The sequence below is a fragment of the Aptenodytes patagonicus genome, chromosome 3 (assembly GCF_965638725.1).
Source record: "Aptenodytes patagonicus chromosome 3, bAptPat1.pri.cur, whole genome shotgun sequence".
NCBI lineage: Eukaryota > Metazoa > Chordata > Aves > Sphenisciformes > Spheniscidae > Aptenodytes > Aptenodytes patagonicus.
The window spans coordinates 36696767-36713432 of NC_134951.1; the positions used below are offsets into that span (position 1 = coordinate 36696767).

The following is a 16666-nucleotide window of genomic DNA, read 5'->3' on the forward strand; positions in this document are numbered from 1 at the left end:
ATCGGGCGAATCACGCCTTCCCTTCCTCGGGCCGCCTGCCGCTTCCGTGGCTGCCGCGGGGAGGTGGCGGCTGTGAATGTGTTTCGAGCTTTGCGCTGATCCAGACCCTTCAGGCTGCATGCCGCAAAGGAGCGCCAGGGCAGAGGAACACCACAGGTTGAGGGCTCCGTGGCACGGCGGCGGGCGGCCGTGGTACGGCGACCACGCATGGCTGTGCGTGAGCGAAGGCGAGCGGCTTCTCGGTGCCGGTGAACTGTGGCAGCCATATCCGAACTGGGGAAGACTCGCAGTGCGGGTGTTGGGTTTCTCTGTAACCACTAAAATGCTCAGGTGCTTGAGCAGCATTATAACAATAAATTACAGTATCTGCGGCACAGGACCTTTTTATTCCATGTGCATGCACCGTGCCCGATTCCTGGAGTGAGGCCTTAAAATGCACCGATACAAATGAATAAGCATCATAGCATATGTAACAGAGCTTTTCCTCTCGGAATCAGTGGTTTTCAACCTCAGTCAAAGCTAGCAACAGGGTAGAGGTCTTTAAGTTTTACAGGCTTTTACAGAGGAGCCTACCTCTGCTCATCAGTGCCCTTGCCAGGGCTGAGTGCTGAGTCATTTTGACGATCCCGCCGGTCATCCGCTGAAACCCTTGGCTTTGCTAGATGCCCATGCCATCATACCGATATGTAAATAACTGCTGGGAAAACTTTGCCTACTGGAAAATGGAAGAATGTAAAAGATTCCTGGCAGCATATTCAGCTATATTGTTTTACACAAGGTAGATACACTGAGTTTGCAAGTATGAATAGAATGCCTGCGGCTGTGTGCCAGTCATAGAGTATTACATCTATGTGAACATGTGAAGCAAACCAGGACTTCTGTTCTGGTTCTGAAATTTAGCCTAAGAGTGTCTTCTGTGAGGCAAACTTACCTGGAACTCAGCCAAAATTACAGAAGGAAAACCAATTGCTTTATTCTGACAAAGCACACATCAAACATATTTTGCAACATTTTATGAGAAGTGGAGATTTGGTTTGTAGTACTCGAAGACTTTAGCTTTGCATTTCACACATGCTGTACTCTTCTTGGCCTTTCTGTACATACCACCAGAGAGAGACCCCAGTGTGCTAGCACCCAGCCCATGAGGAAGGAAGTCTGTGGGCATACAGGCTAGGACCAATGTGCTCCACAGGGTCATGAGTATGGTCACTTCCATTCATAAGCTGAATCCCAAGCTCTCCCTAGACTGCTCCTATCATAACACATGGAGGATGGGGGACTTCAGGGACTGGAGCGATAGACAAAGCTTTTCCTAGGCTTCCCCTTTTTTTTACCTCTCTCTTATTTCTTCTCACCAAGGCAAGTTGTATCTTAAATCTGCCTACACTCTCAGTATGGGATAATGCCAACAAACCTTGCAATAGTAAGGAACGTGGATTTCTCTGCCCTGCTGCCTCCCTCTTGGATCTTGCAGACCCTCACTGGTGAGTGAATCTTCCTTGCTTAGCAACACACTGCACCAAAAGCAGCTTGATTGCGAGGCTGCAGCCCCAGAGTCAAAAGGTGACACTCATAAATACAGATTTAGGAGTGTGTGAGGAGCATTGACCTTTGTCACAGCAGATAAGAACATCATTCATTATTCCCTGGAGGCTTTGTGTATCGCTGTATGGAAACAGGTGTGGTTTACCTCTGGCCAGCCTACCAGGCAATGCTGGTTGTTGCCTATGCTCTGCTCTGCCAGGCTCTGTGTCATACTTGTGATGCAGTCCTGAGGTGAAGCATTTGAAGTATTTTCTGACTATTTATTTTTATTTCTAAAAAGGACTGTTGTTTGTATTCAAACACTTTTGCCCTGGTTACTTTCAATGCTGGATGCAGCTGTGCTCTGTGCTAGGCTGGGGAGGTGGTGGACAGCACTGCTCAGCACCCCACTTCCCTTGTCATCTGGCTCCACAGCATGAGAGAGGAGAACCGCAAAGGTTTGCACTTCCTTCCCTAAATCCCACCCTGACATTTCATATAATCAAGCTAAAAAGACACACTGCAGCATGTCTTGTATAGAGCAGCAGATGGCTCTCTTTCCTCTGAAGTCCAGTTGGAAAAAGAAACCTTGGATGGTGCCTGGGTCTTAAGAGAAACTCCAGCCTTGTTCCTCCACTGCCATGGCTCTTCAGGGCAAGCTGTCATACTCATTCAGCAGTGCAGACAGGATACGGCTGTGATAATGTAGGAACACATTTTAAACTGTTTAACACTACCTATACAACTAAATGTTGAGGGTTGCTTAGAAGATGAAGAAGGTGGCCTGGGAAAATATATCAGTGATGCTAACCTAAGTCACAGCATTTCCTCACGGAGCGAGATAATGTCTCTTCTGTCAGGTTATGAAGTTTTATAGGATATAATAAAGAAGTTGTCTGTTTCAGGGTTCCCACATCTTTTTTCAGTCTTTTTTTAATTAGTATTACAAAATACCCATATTTATTTATGCCCTGTTAAAGAATCTAACTTTTGAAGTCTTGTTTTTCAAGATAAACAGAAGGAGCACAGAAATACAGCTCATACTCACAATGTAAGAATCAACTGGTTGTTCTTAAATAACTGGAAGTAATATAAGCAGAGTTCAATGAGTGAAGATTGAAATATCTACTTTTAAATTTGTCTAAGTCTCCTTATACGCAGTACAGTATACAGCATTTTTATGTTGTAAATGCCTAACAAGGATATTTATATTTTAGATGGATAATTTGCAAAATGGAAGAATATGAAGTTAAGGTATCAGATCATTTGGACAAGAAAAGATATGCACATGCATCCAAGCAAAAAATTTCTCAGGTTTCCCACAAGAGAGCAAGTTACAATCAATCAAAAAGGAAAAGAATTAGGATGCCTTGAGCTGTGCACTCCTTCTGCTGTAAAGCTGAATACAAAATCATTACTAAATCATGCATAGGATGATGCTGACCAAATCAGAACTGGTTTAAGTGACTCTGGCGGTACAATGTGTTTTAATCTGTCTGGAAATATTCTGTCTGCTGCAAATGCCTCAGGGCTCCGTGTTGCTGTGGATATTCTTCCCTGGGGGTTTATGTTGGGAGGGGAGATATTCATCATGCCTGCTTTTCTTATCATTTGTTAGCAGAGGCACTCCATGCAGTCCAATTTTTGGCATTGGCCATGACAGCAGAAAGCTTGGGACTTTCCTCACTTAGCAGCATTGCTTCCATATGGAAGAAAGGATGCACATATTGCATCCTCTACAAAGTACTCCTCTGGGGTTATATGGGAATATAACTCAACTAGATTCAGAGAAGCGACTTAGGCTTTGTATTGCTTAAATTTTAGTGTCGTGGTAGCCAGTGGGAGTATAGATTGGAAGTACAGGCAATCTAGATGTCTAGACTCCCTTACTTAAAGGTATTCTTCCTAAAGGAAATGGGAGTAGCAACGATGCTGGACATTTCCTATTAAACAGCTGGCCTCTGTTCAGGACACTCATCTGTACATGGAAACATGGAGTCATATTTCTCCTTTGTTAGTGGCATTTAGTTTTACCTCTGCAGTGAATGCTGTACCTCAGGCAAGACAATGCACTGGGGCTTTATGGAATCTTCTTTCTTTTTAACTATAGTTGTTCCCTCATGTATAGAAGCCATGAATGTCCTTAGGGAAAAAAGTAGATTCCCCATCAGTGCTGCCCCTCAGCCCTGTGGATGTGTTCTGTATTTGCTGGGTTAATGGCTTTAAATGCTTCGCTGTGGATATATGGACTACTAAGGGATGTCGGAGGGCTCGCTAAGAAGTGCAATTCTTTTGTCAATGGGCTTACAGAAACATATGAACAGCTACAGTGCATCAGACCAATGGTCCATTTCCCCCAGTATCCTGTTCCTCACAGCAGTCAATAGCAAATGCTGAGGGAAGGACGTGGGAAGGATGTGTACAGACCAAACATAGGGTGATACATTCTCTGAATAGTCTCTGCATGTTTGAATACACTGGCTGGTGATTCAGGCCCTTCCTGAGCTGGATATGGTACCTCTGTACTCAGTAGTCCCTGACAGATTTGTCTGCCAAGAATTTATGCCATCTGTTTTTGAACCCATGTAAAATTCAGTGTCCATGTGGCATTCAGTCCTCTGTGGCAAGGTGTTCCACAGCTGAATTATATACTATGGACACGGGTATGCCTTTACGGTCTTAGACTAAGCATGCTCTGAGAAGAAATGCTTTTCTGAATCCCTGGTGAAGACTTACCTCTCCCTGTGCATGTGCCTAGCCATAGAAACATTGGCTTTTAAGGCATTTTACTAGTGGAAAGTCAGGTGCTGAAATATTAGGGATTTACAGGTTTTGGGGTGTATTTTATGAATTCCAGTGGTGTGCATAAATGTTGGACTTATGCTTTCAGCTGTGTGGCTCAGTCTTGCGAAACCATGTCTTTGTACCTGCCTGGTGCCAGGTTAGAATGATTCTTCAAGAGTTTCCACCCCATGATGTGGTGCATTATAATACTGCAATGTTGAGGCTGTTCAGATCTGTGGCAAAACAAAATTAATCTGAGTTATCCTGTCATGAAAGATGGAACAATAAGAATAAAAGATGCTGGTATCTCACAGGTTATCTCAATAGGGTTTTGTCCTGTTCCTGCCAGGAAAGCCTGTTGGGAACTTGATTGGTAGCTGGATTTGCCAAAGCCTGGACCTGCCCAAGAACATGCTGCAGCTGTCACTTAAGTGTTTTCTAACTTTCTTTGAACGTGAACTCTGTAGTGAAAGTTAATGATAAAACTTTTTAAAAATATTTCCAGTGGCGAAGAAGCTTTACTTAATCTTAAAAGTGCTGATACATGCAAACTTGCATTATGCATAATAGGTAAGAAATCCTGAAAAACATGTTTCTCTTGTCAATAACTAAGTAAATAATTTTTGCAGAGAACTCAGAAAGCGGGATGGAACCCATCACGCAGGACAGGATGATGTGCTTTTTTTATGCTCAAGGAACACAATATGCCAGTTAAAGTAAGAACCTGTGAATTAAGTACTTAATAACTGGAAGTCTCTTGCATAACAGTGGATCTAGGAGACTTGAAAATGTGTGTGATAGTGTGAGATCCCTTAGACTGGTTGGGGAAATAGAGAATGGCTTTACTAGTTTTTACCAGCAGGTGTCTAAGGAAGACGTAAGTCTGAAGATTCTCAGATGTTTGGTATCTAGGTGTGCCTAGCAAAAACAAACAAAGCTTCTTGCAACAATAAAGACACTTCTCCTTTGATGTTGATTTGAAAAATGTTGAATTTTGAAAGAGTAAATGGGGTGTCTTTTTACTAAGGGAATTTGTTACAATGTTGCCCAAAATTATGCCTCTAATTTGTCACTCTCTGTTCCAAAATTAAGCCTAAATTTATGGTAATTGTAATACTTTCATAACAGAATCAACCTGCTTTTTCTTTTGCAAATATTGGCAGCTATCCCCAGCTATTACATCTAGAGGATGTACATAAAAACTTCACATAAAAATACAATAGGACTATTACAAACCAAATGAGAAATAAAGAGGGAAAGGAAGAGAAAGAAAGAGGGAGGGAGGGAGAGGGAGAAAAGGAGGTGGATCCCATTCAGTTAACTTCTAAAAAGCTGAACCTAGTTGTACAGCAGTGCTCATACTCTCTCAGATGAGTCATTTGCAACTGAGGAGCCTTTACGTAGCTTTTTGATGTGCTGCATGGTGACTGGTGGCAGGGTGCAGAAGCTGCTATGTAATCCAAGTCTCTGGCTGTGGAAGCCAGCCGTCCCTCAGAGGTGCCAACATTGTGGGGGTCTCTGGCACCCTGCTGCAAGCTCAGCCTCATCCTGCTGTGGAGTGGTGGAGCCTCTGCAAAGCCCTTGTCTTTTCCCTCCTGCAAGCTGGCTCCATGTTCTCGCCTGCTGGAGGACATCTCTCTGGGACATCTCTCCAGGTTATCTTGCAGTTGTTAATCCCATGAAGATTTTGGTGTATGACTTAGAGATGTCACTCTCTCCACCTCAGGATTTGGAAAGTAATATAAATGTTTAAATTCAGACTTAAAAATTCTCAGCTAGGTAGGCCAATACACCCCTTACGAACTCTCAGTTTCTTCGTGAGGTTTATTTTTTGTCTTACCCTACACTTCAGATAGCTGCAGGCAAACTGTTCTTTGTGGCTAGCATGGAAAAGTCTTCTCCAGTCTTTCATAACTTCTATATGTTCTTTAAATACCTTACAAGTATTTTTCCTTCTATTTGCTGGGGAGCATCAAGCCTCAAGGGCTGGAATTTTTCAAGATAAACATAAAGTATTATCTATACTTTCTTTGCGACCCATGTCAGGGAGTAAACCCTGGCTTGACTCAGTTGGTGTCAACACATCCACATTGCTCAGGATCACTCTTGGGACAGCCTGGTCACACACACGTTGAGTATCAGTTGGATCGAGTCCTGGCCTGATGCCTGTCACATAATCCTTTGTACCTGCTCACTCAGAGCTCTTTCTAGTGTACGACACATACCATACTGCCATAGCTCACTGAGAGAGCTGAAACGGTATCACAGACTCTCTGCTTCCTTACCACCAGTTCTCATTTTGATTGTATTATGCAGTGTATAAGAGCTTGTCCTGTTTGTCCTGTTATCAAAATTGTTAATGTTTGTCCTGTTATCAAAATTTCTGTTTACTAGAGAAGGGGAAACAAGGCAATAGTAATTACTGCAGTCATTCAAATAGCAACCTGGTTGTGGTTTACATTATTTCAATTAAGATGAAAATGTATGAGCATTGCTGCTAAGCATAAATAAAGTGCAGTTGGAAAATTTTAACAGCTCTGTTTCAGACATAGTAAGGAATGTAATTGCAAACTCCTGAGCTCTGTATCATCTAACCATCAGGTTTTGCAGTCTCAGTCCTTGGAGGTTTTCGAGATCTTTCTGGATAAAGCCCCGAGTAACCTTGTCTGACCTCATTGCTCACCCTGCTTTGAACAGCAGGCTGGATTAGATGACCTCCTGAGTCCTCTGCCCTGAATTTTCCCGTGGTCCTGTGATCCTGTGACCCCTCTCAGGAGTAAAAAACATCATGCGCACTAGGTGTTTTAAATATAGTTTGTTTGGGTTTTTTAATGTCCGAAGTAAATTACTGCTAAGGAACAAAATGAGAAGAAAAGAAGAAACTCCCAGAACTGCTGTTAGTGGTCAGAAAAATCACAGGGTGAATCTTTAGCCTAAAAACACGGCTAGGAAGCCTTAGAAAGTGGTCCAATATAGGACACATTTCAGACATATGACAGCAATTTCCAAACATTCGGTTGCTTTAGTAAGGTTTGGAAAGATATAGCTCTTGGGTCCATACCCTCTTCATTTAAATAAACACGACTGCTGCTGTGGGTGGTTGGCAATGGAACAAACAGTTGGTTTTTGAATAGCATGAATGAATGTCTCATTACTCAAGGGCATTACTCAAGGACTAAGTTTATTTAGACTTGGGCTTATTTGGTGACTTGAAACATGAAACCTTTACTCAGGTCCTTCTTAATCACTGAGATCGGACTCCTCACCCTCCCTCCTTTCCTGTAGGCAGTATGTGGTAAGAGTTACTCCTCAGGGAGGGATGACTGGTATTTACCTGTGTCTAAACTAAACACAAAGTTTTGTGCAAGTTTTATAAACAGTTTGAGTGTATTTTTTTTTTTAATAATTCTTAATCACTTCTGTCTATAGAAGCCTCTCATTTCTGCTACAGAAACTGATTTTGTAAGACACAACTTCCCTAACATGAGGTTGACTCTCATGTTATGTAATTGTCAAATGGATGTCATCTAAAATAGAATGGAGGTTCTGAGAGGTTTTACCTACATTATTAATGTCTACCTACCTCTACTCTAAGTAACTATTGCTTCTTGATACCACAGTGGAGTTGGTTGGAAAGTGAAGGATTTTTTTTCTTCTTTTAGATTTTAAAAAAAGACAAACTAAACTTAAGCATGGTCACAATTTTAGCTTTTGACCAATTTCCAAGCAGAAAGTTTGGTTTTCATTTTTAGAAAGAAAAAAAAGCTGTCCTGCAAGAGATCACATCCTACAAAAACTTTCCATTTTAACAACTGCTTCTAATTCTGTCTTCTTTTTTCTGGTGTTGACCTTTTCTGGACATGCCAAGATGGAGGAAACCAGGAGTGAAATAGTATAGTCTCCACCATTGTTAGGTGCTTTTGTTTCCCTCTTGTAAATTCTATTTAATTTCCTTGGGAGCAGATCCCCGCTCTGTCCTTTCTGGGATACGTTCATCTCTCTGTGTATGATTTTGGTCCCTCGGCTCAAGAGCAACCTCATGGATTTTCGCCATGCTGCCTGGAGATCCCCTAGTCTGATCTTCTGTATGTCATGGCGTACAGAATTTCAGCAAGTTGCCCCTCTATTTAGCCTAATTGCTTGGTTTAGACTTTTGAAAAGGCATTCAGGTTTGATGGGAAGACATAAAAAGAAGCAGCAGCCACCGCTTTCTTTGGTAGTGTGTTCAGGAAGATAACCTCTGTTGATAGTATGTGCCTCACTTCTAATTTTCATTTGATTGACTTTAATGCCTGACCATTATCTTTTTACACTTTTCTCCCATAGATCAGCACCCGTTATTTTCTTCCTATGAAAGCGTCACGGAGGCCCCCCTTAGTCTTCTCTCTCTGAGGACTTAAAATATGCATCTCTTTAGTCTGTTGGTTTAGGGTATTGTCTCCACACCTTGACTGACTTTTGTGTAAAATGTGGGAAATGAGGTTTGTTTACACTATGAATTGCTCTCAGGTCAGTGTGCTTTTGAAAGGAAGCTGCCTCTGCCTCAAGGGATGCACTGGTCTATAAAACAGACTGCTGTACTAACATCCCCTTTTTTATGGGTGGATGAATGTCGTAAATAGCTATCACAGAAACACACATTCATTAAAAAATCTGCCAGTTTTTATGTACTTAATTAAAAGTGAAGTTACAATGTATGAACGCATGTTCATACTCCAGAATGCTGTGATACACTACTCTATGACATTATGGAAAGACTGGATTTAGAAATTCCTTTTTTAAAAGCTGTAATTTAAATTTACAGTTTAATTATAGGCTATAGTTTAAGACAATTGGATCCCCAGGGAATTCTCACCTTCTTTAAAATGAAATAGTGTTAATGCACACTAAATTGTTTAATAAAAATAAGGTTTTTCTTGGCTGTTTCAGCAGTATTTGCAACGAGGAGGGCTTGCACTGACCTTTTGAAAACCCTCAGAGAGCAAAAGGAATAAGGGCGGCTAAGAAAAAACAATTAATGAAGCTTGGTAAATGGAATTTCATACACACAATTGTAAAAAATACTGCCCTAGGAAAACAGATTTTTGAGGACAACCTGTCATCATTTGTAAAAATTTTTGACTTCTCTCACGTTCATAAAAACAGCATGTTTGTACATGTTTTAACATGCCACTACTGTACGGTTGAACATTTTACAATCAGAGAAAAATACTAAAAATAAAATTAAGGCATAGCTTCTACTTTGCAATAAAAAAGGCATTATGTGAACCTGCTTCCTAAATGTTCTACTCATATGTATCAGGTAAGATACAGTATATCAATCAAAGTTAAGGGGCTAAATGCAGCAAATAATGCAAGAAAACTCTGTTCTTCATATCAAAGTTACAGAGATTTGAGTGAGGTGGAGGATACAATTTTGAATGCTGACCTCATTGAAGGCAATTATTTCAGTGCCATTGATTTCTGTAAAGCCAAGAGTCTACTTTGAGGATGCCTGCAGAGGAAATCTGAAAATTCAGCTACACATAAAAACCTGTTACGGATACCGCATTTACTTGCACCTTGGAGGACCTTCAGCACATCAGCAACAAGAACATAGGGTCATTTCACAGTAATTCATTATGATTCTGTGAGATCCATCAACTGCCAAGAGCTATTGTTCTGGGAAAAACAGGAGGCAAAGTCCTCATTTTCATTCCATTATGGTCCTTCTGCACTGCTCAGTCAGTTCAAAAGGGCTGTAAGGCCAGGGAACTTGGTAACTGAGGATTATCTTTGCTGTAGGGGAACTCCTAGGTGTATCATTTGTAGATTTGCTCCTCAGACTTTCACATTTTCCGTAGTATAATTTTGTCATTCCTTCTTTAATTCCCTTTTTTTCTGAATCTTGTTTCTAAAAGTGAATCTCTCAAAACCTCATGAAGTCTTAACCATTATGTCCTTCTACATTTGATGTGTTTCCTAAAAGACAGTGCTTTACTTTGTTGGGGTATTTCAAAGCACACATATAATATTGCATATAATGCAATAATACAATATTTACAGATTTGATCACATTAATTTTTTGTGCTTATGGTTAAAATCTGTATAGGTATTTTAATAATAAAAATTAAAATATTATGAAAATATAAGCATATAATTTCAAGATAATAAGCTCTTTCTATGCTATATTAACAAAGAAGAAGCTTTTCTCCTATTTGGACATTGCTTGCTTGTTATTATGCCAGCCTTTGAACAAATAGAAACAAAATCTGATACCTTCAAACAGACCCTGTCAAAGCTTGTCAAAATTAATGTCTATCTTTAGGTTTGGTTCATTGAATACTTAATGAAGACACTTAAGCTACAGTCATCTTACATGCTCTGGAGACAACAAGATATATTTCAACTACTTGTCTTGACTCCCTGTTTAAACATTTAATAGAAATTGGTACTTTTAGGATGGGATTCACTTGATTAATTTAGAAGGCCACTTTTGAATGTCTGCACATTCAAACTTTGGTATCTTAATGAGTCCTATAAATCTGGTCTGAAAAGTGCCTACTTCGCTGCATTATCTATCCAGCAAATATAAATAACTAGTTGTAGACGATTACAGAGTCCACATTTGACCAGGTGAATCCTATCCACTATGCCTGGAGTAACAGTTCAAGTTGGAAGTGAATTTGCAAATAACATTATTTATCGAGAGATGTCTTCAGGTCCTAGGAAAAGAGATATTAATTGCTGTGCAGACCAGATTTTCATGAAACTCCACCCTGATAGCTCAGGGCAAGTTTCAGTGTGTGGCACACCCTTCATCAGCATAGCGTAAAACGTTTTGACAGATTCCATCATGAGAACCAGCATCAGAAGTGTTATTACTGAGAACTTCTGGGAGAGCTTTATATCCTATGCTCCTGTCAGTACTTTCCAGCAAATTCTTCAGGCTTACATCCAAGCAAGGAATGTGCCCTCCTACTACCATGGAATGATCTTCCACCCACCTGTTTTTAGTATTCACTATAATTCTTGTCCACTCACTATGAGTAATAAAAGAGACTTTTGCTTCTTTTCTAGTTCCATGAGCTGCTGAATCATAGTTTCTGCTAGGACCTCATCCAAAGCCTATTGAGATTAATTAAAAGATTTATCCATCCCCTAAATGAGCTTTGTTGCAGGCCTTGAGTTCAGTGATGCATAAGGCAACCGGCTAAGCTTTTGAAAAGACAGAATATTGTGCTGGAAGAGACTATAGTGATCTTCTAGTTCAAATTTCCACATAATATAGCTCTTCAGATTTCCCTGAATTTGCCTCATTTCATGGAAACACGCTTTGTTTGCACCACAATCTGGTTGAATGCCTGCTGAATCCAGCTGAATGTCTGACCAGCCAAGTTCACTGTCTAATGCTAAAAGCAGGACAGAGCATTGACCATTCAAGTCCTTGCTGTCATAATTTTTATTAAGATTTTCCCCAGTACTTTAAGTATTGTAGTGCTTAGGTTTTTACATTTACCAAACAGTACTGTTTTCTACATGTGATATTAGAGAAAAGCAGACCTGCTGTGCATGTGTTTATTTCTAGCCAATCTTTATACAAATAGTAGTGCTTGCTAGGTGCTGTCATCCTTCTTACTTACCAAGGCAGAAGTTGCTTTCCAGACTCATTAAAGAACCATTCTGGCTCTCTGTATTTACTTAAACACATTTTTCCTTAGAGTATACCTAGGCTGCAATTCAAAGATGTGATTTCAGCTGATACTGATACATATATTTGGGCTAGACTTAAACAAAGGTGTATAGGAACAGACAACAGTATAGTTGTCAGCTGCCTGAGACCATAGCCAGTGCTGTAGATGACTTTTGCAGCCTTTACAGGCTCTGTTTCTAAGAGACCATGAAGGATTAGCAAAATTACGTTCCCGGGGAGCAGTGAAGGTGGTAAAAGTAGAATTTTCATTATGGTGACATATCACATATGGGTGTAAAACTTGAGTCTGGTAATGCTTGCTTAACTCTAAAACGTGCAAATTGAACACAGAGGGATTTTTCAGCTAGCTTCCCTGGTTGGCATGCCAAACACAACGACAACCTGTTTTACCTCCCAAATTGTGTCTCCAGAGTATCCACTTCACTGGCTTGGAGCAATTGAAGATTATTAAATCCTTTCATGCTAGGTTATACTCTTTCAAAATTATTCCTAATAGGCAGAAGTCAGGTCCAAAATAAATTTCCCTCACATGGTGATCTCAGTAAGTTGCTGTGCAGTTCCCTGCTTCCAGTTTTGTGCACAAATTAGTCTCTCAGGTGTTTGTCAGAGCCACTACTTAGGCCTGAGACACTGCCAAACGGTTGTTTCTACGGTCTTGAAAATGATGTCTATCCTGGCTAAGGTTTTTTGTTTAGTTTAACACAGATCTCCTAGCAGTTTAATAGGTCTGTTCTGGTGGACAGGTATTTTTTAGCTGAAGATGTTTTGTGCCCTGTAACAAAAGCTGGTGGGTATGCAAAAGCTTTTCAAATCTAGGCTCCCCTAAGTTTAAATTTGACCAGTTTAGCACAAACTGAAGTGCTGCTTGTTTTTGTTTGAGTTACCAGTCTGACCTAGATCAAACTAAACAGTGACATGTAACTGCATAACGAAACCCTAGTGTAGACAACCAAAAATGGAAATGAGCAGATTAACAGAGCGCTGGGGAATGTAACAGTCCTGTAATCAGTAAGGTTGCATGATAAATTATGCTTACCAGACACACAAGTCAAGTCCAACAGAACAAATAGTTTAACACTTATTGAGCGTGAATAGGATAGCGGCTTAGTCCAATTCTCTATAAGCTTATTTTCCAATTACTCCTGAGTAATTTTTATTCTCTGTGTGCAGAGGAATGTGCAGAGGAGCCTTGAGATACATGGTGTAGTTATAGCATACACTGGCTATAGGGCTGAAGTTGGCTTAAAATTTCCTTATTTCACCTCGTATCTGCTCACACTCCACAGTTTCCAATCTACATACTGTGCTGATAGCCACTTGTGGGGCTGTGTTGCAAATGGGGCCGCTGAAATGAGCTGCGTTAGAAGTAAACCTCTCTCTAGAAAAAGCTGTATGGCACAGGCTGCAGAGGAGGGCTGGGAAGGCTGTGGGCCGCAGAGCTGGGAGGTGCTGAGTGGAGAATGGGAGAGGGAGCTCCTGGGGCTGGCTTTCTCACGGGAACCATCACACAGTGTAACTACTCCCTGTCCAGGTACAGTACTGAGTGTCGTTTGGGCACCAAAGAAGGACCACATCTGATAAAAGAATGTAGGAGTTGAAGTGGTGTTTCGGGGAAATCACAACTTACGTTACAATGAAAATTAGCAGCTGCAGAGCACTTTGGAAAACCAAGACCTTGTTTAGAGTGACTCTTAAAATTATGGCTGAAGTGAGCTATTATGTGTTTAAGTTTTCTGCTAACTGGGAACTTTCTGAATCCTTATGTACCACATTTGATTCCTAAATGGTATGTTTAACCATGAAAACCCTCTACATGTACCTACAGCGTAGTATATCCTCTTTGGAAATGAAATGATGAAAAGCAGCTTTAAGTGTCTTCTGACAAGGCAGAGGGAATTACAGGGTGGTATAACTCCAGCAGAGGAAACTCCATGTTGGATTAGGAAGGGAATGAAGGGGGTATGTTCAGAGGACTCCAGGCTTCAGAGATCTCCAAGTAGTAGGATGGTCCTCCATTAATTTAACCTGTCTCTGAGTACATGGATATACCTGTAAGAAATGGAGCTTGCATGTTGTTATGGAATGGCATCTAACACTTAATTTCTGTTTATCCATTTCTTATCAGTGATAAAGCTATTCAAGATAGATGAAATCCTAATATTAATAATCCATTTCTTCTCTTACTTCCTGCTGCCAGATTTCTTTATTGGTATTTTTATAGAAGAGATCAAATACATATACATATACCAAAGTATCTTTAAATAACAAGCCCTTAGGAAAAAAAAGGGAAGATGGAAGTCCACAATACTGTTGCACAACTGGCCAAAATCTGTGACATTTGGAAGCACTTTCACTAACAGACTTTTGGGCTACATCCATGCTAATGAATTAAACAGTGCCAGCAAATGTTCTTGGGACTGGAAGTTGATTGTTTCTACCCTCAAGGTGACCTTGGCATGGTTTTGCCCTGGGCAGCAAGTGCTCTCTTGAACAATTTGCGGTGCGGTTTGGGGGTTAGCATGGACCATACCCAATAGGAAGTTTGGATGTGGCCACCTTGTTTTGGAGACTAAGAGAGCTGATTAGTACTGACAGGTATGGTGGAGTACTGGTTGGGCTCAGTGCCAGAGACTGGAGAAATGTGTACTATGAATAACTTTACCATCCGAGGCTGGGGTGCTTGGGATGCAGCAGTACTTGTAAGCACTTTTTCCCACCATCTCCAAGAAAAGGAGTGGCAGTGACTGTTCATTTTCCCTGCCTGTTTCTCACAGCAATGAGTTGAGGACTTACAAGTAACAACAGCAAACATCTCCCAAACTTTGCCTCATCATGCACCTTTTGCAGCTGAGGAGCTGCCAAGACTGACCTTCCAGGCATCAGCTGTGGTTGCTGTAATATCACCCCTTCCTTAGTCTACAGAGGTGGCCTCTCTCCTGTCATTACAAAGACTGGCGCTCCAAAAAGGGTCAGCAGAGGTATGAAAATGTACAACAGCGAATTTAAAAGATGTGACAAGACTGCATGACTGCCTGGGATACTGTCAGAGCACAGTGTTTACATACGTTTACTGTTCATATCTGATTTTCATAAGAACAAAACATGATGATTCTATTCAGGGCTATAACTGACTGTATTTTGTCTGCATAACACAATGCAGAAGATGCCAGCCCAGCACTTCTGAAGAGGCAGACTTCAAGAACTGGGTGGCATTTCTAAATGTATTAGACTTGTGCAGGGATGAAAGAATTCAGATGAATCAAAACATCGTTAGACGTGTCTAGTCTACACAGTTATAATGAACACGCTAAAGGAGCAGAATCTCACCCAAGCTGCTTCAGTGCACTTTTTGGACTCTGAAAGTGGGTTAAGATGCATATGCAGACATGACCTTATTTTGCAGATGTTGGGCACAGAGGACAGTCCAGACAGAGCTACATTACCAATCGGTTCACGTTTAAGTAGCTATGAGGCGCCTTGAATTTCTGCCAGCATCGTTCTCCCCGTTCAGTCCCAGGACCGTTCCCGACTTGCCTCCGAGCCCGAGCCCCGTGCCAGAGTGCATCGGCGGGCTCTCCAAGTCTCTCCAAGTCTCTGCAGCACAAAGCCTTATCGATAAACGGGCAGTTCCCGACAACAGACTGCCACTCGGCCCGGTGCTACAGGCAGAAAACGTTACTCTCGGTGTTTATTTTGTAAGATGTTGTGTTCGTCTGAGAATCCCACCCGCTCCCCAGCTGCATCTGCCCGAAGACGTGGGGTGCGAGAGAGCAGAAATGCACCCGTGGATGTGGATGTGTATATGCACGTATCTCGCTGCTTGGCTGCCTCCCCCGCTCCCCCCGAGGCCGGCCTCGGGAACGCCCCCGGGGTGCTCATGCGGCTGCCGCCAGCGGAGCGTGCCTGGCGCTGGGGCAGCGGCGGCCTCTCCCTTCCCTCCCCCGCCCGCGAAGGCGCCTCCCGCCCGGCCCCGGTCCCGGCCCCGGCCCTGCGCACAGCGGCGGACCCACCGGGCTGCGGGCAGCACGGCCGAGGAGCAGCGCGCACGGAGCGCCATGGCGCGGACCCGCGGCGCTGTCCGCCTCCTCCTCCTCCTCCTCCTCCTCCTCTGCAGCTCCGCGGCGGCCGGGTACGTGGGGCCGGGTGGGCCGGGGGCGGGCGGGTGCGCGGGGCGCCGCGCCTCCCCTCCCCGCCCGGCGGGAGGCTGCGCGGGGCAGCGGGGCGCTTCCCCGGGGGCGCCCCGGCGCCCGCCCGGCAGCCTGTCCGGAAAGCGGGCAGAGCAGCGCTGCCTCCTCTCCGTCCTGCGAACCCTGGGCGCGCTGGGTAGCGCCTGGAGAGTGAGCATCACCTCCAGCCTCCGCAGCGGAGTGCAACAGAAGAGCTTTGCAACGCGTATCGTACGTTATTATGTGGACGCTGTTACTTTTTTGTATTTCACTCCCTGGCCTTTCTCCCTCTGCCCGTTTGGATTTTCCAGACCTACGTTCCTGGTGGCAGTTCCCTGGAACATCAGGCCTGGAGCAAACGTGACTGTTGGGGTAGCTCTGCTGCCGGACAGCCCAGCACGGGTCACTGTAAGGGGAGAAGTGATCAGAGATAACAAGACCATCTTGAGCGGGGAAATGGTCTTTGAGAAAGGTAAGAGCATGGAGTTGGCCTGGAAGG

The 16666-nt window shown here is 42.7% G+C and overlaps 1 protein-coding gene across 1 annotated transcript in view; it reads left to right on the forward strand.

The window, feature by feature from the left end:
* The first annotated feature begins 15701 nt into the window (after positions 1–15701).
* CD109 (CD109 molecule) overlaps positions 15702–16666 on the forward strand; it is an 89357-nt gene continuing 88392 nt past the window's right edge. Inside the window, 4 exon segments of the mRNA XM_076333079.1 lie at positions 15702–15951; positions 15954–16030; positions 16033–16130; positions 16479–16639. Coding sequence (XP_076189194.1) covers positions 15702–15951; positions 15954–16030; positions 16033–16130; positions 16479–16639 — 586 coding nt within the window.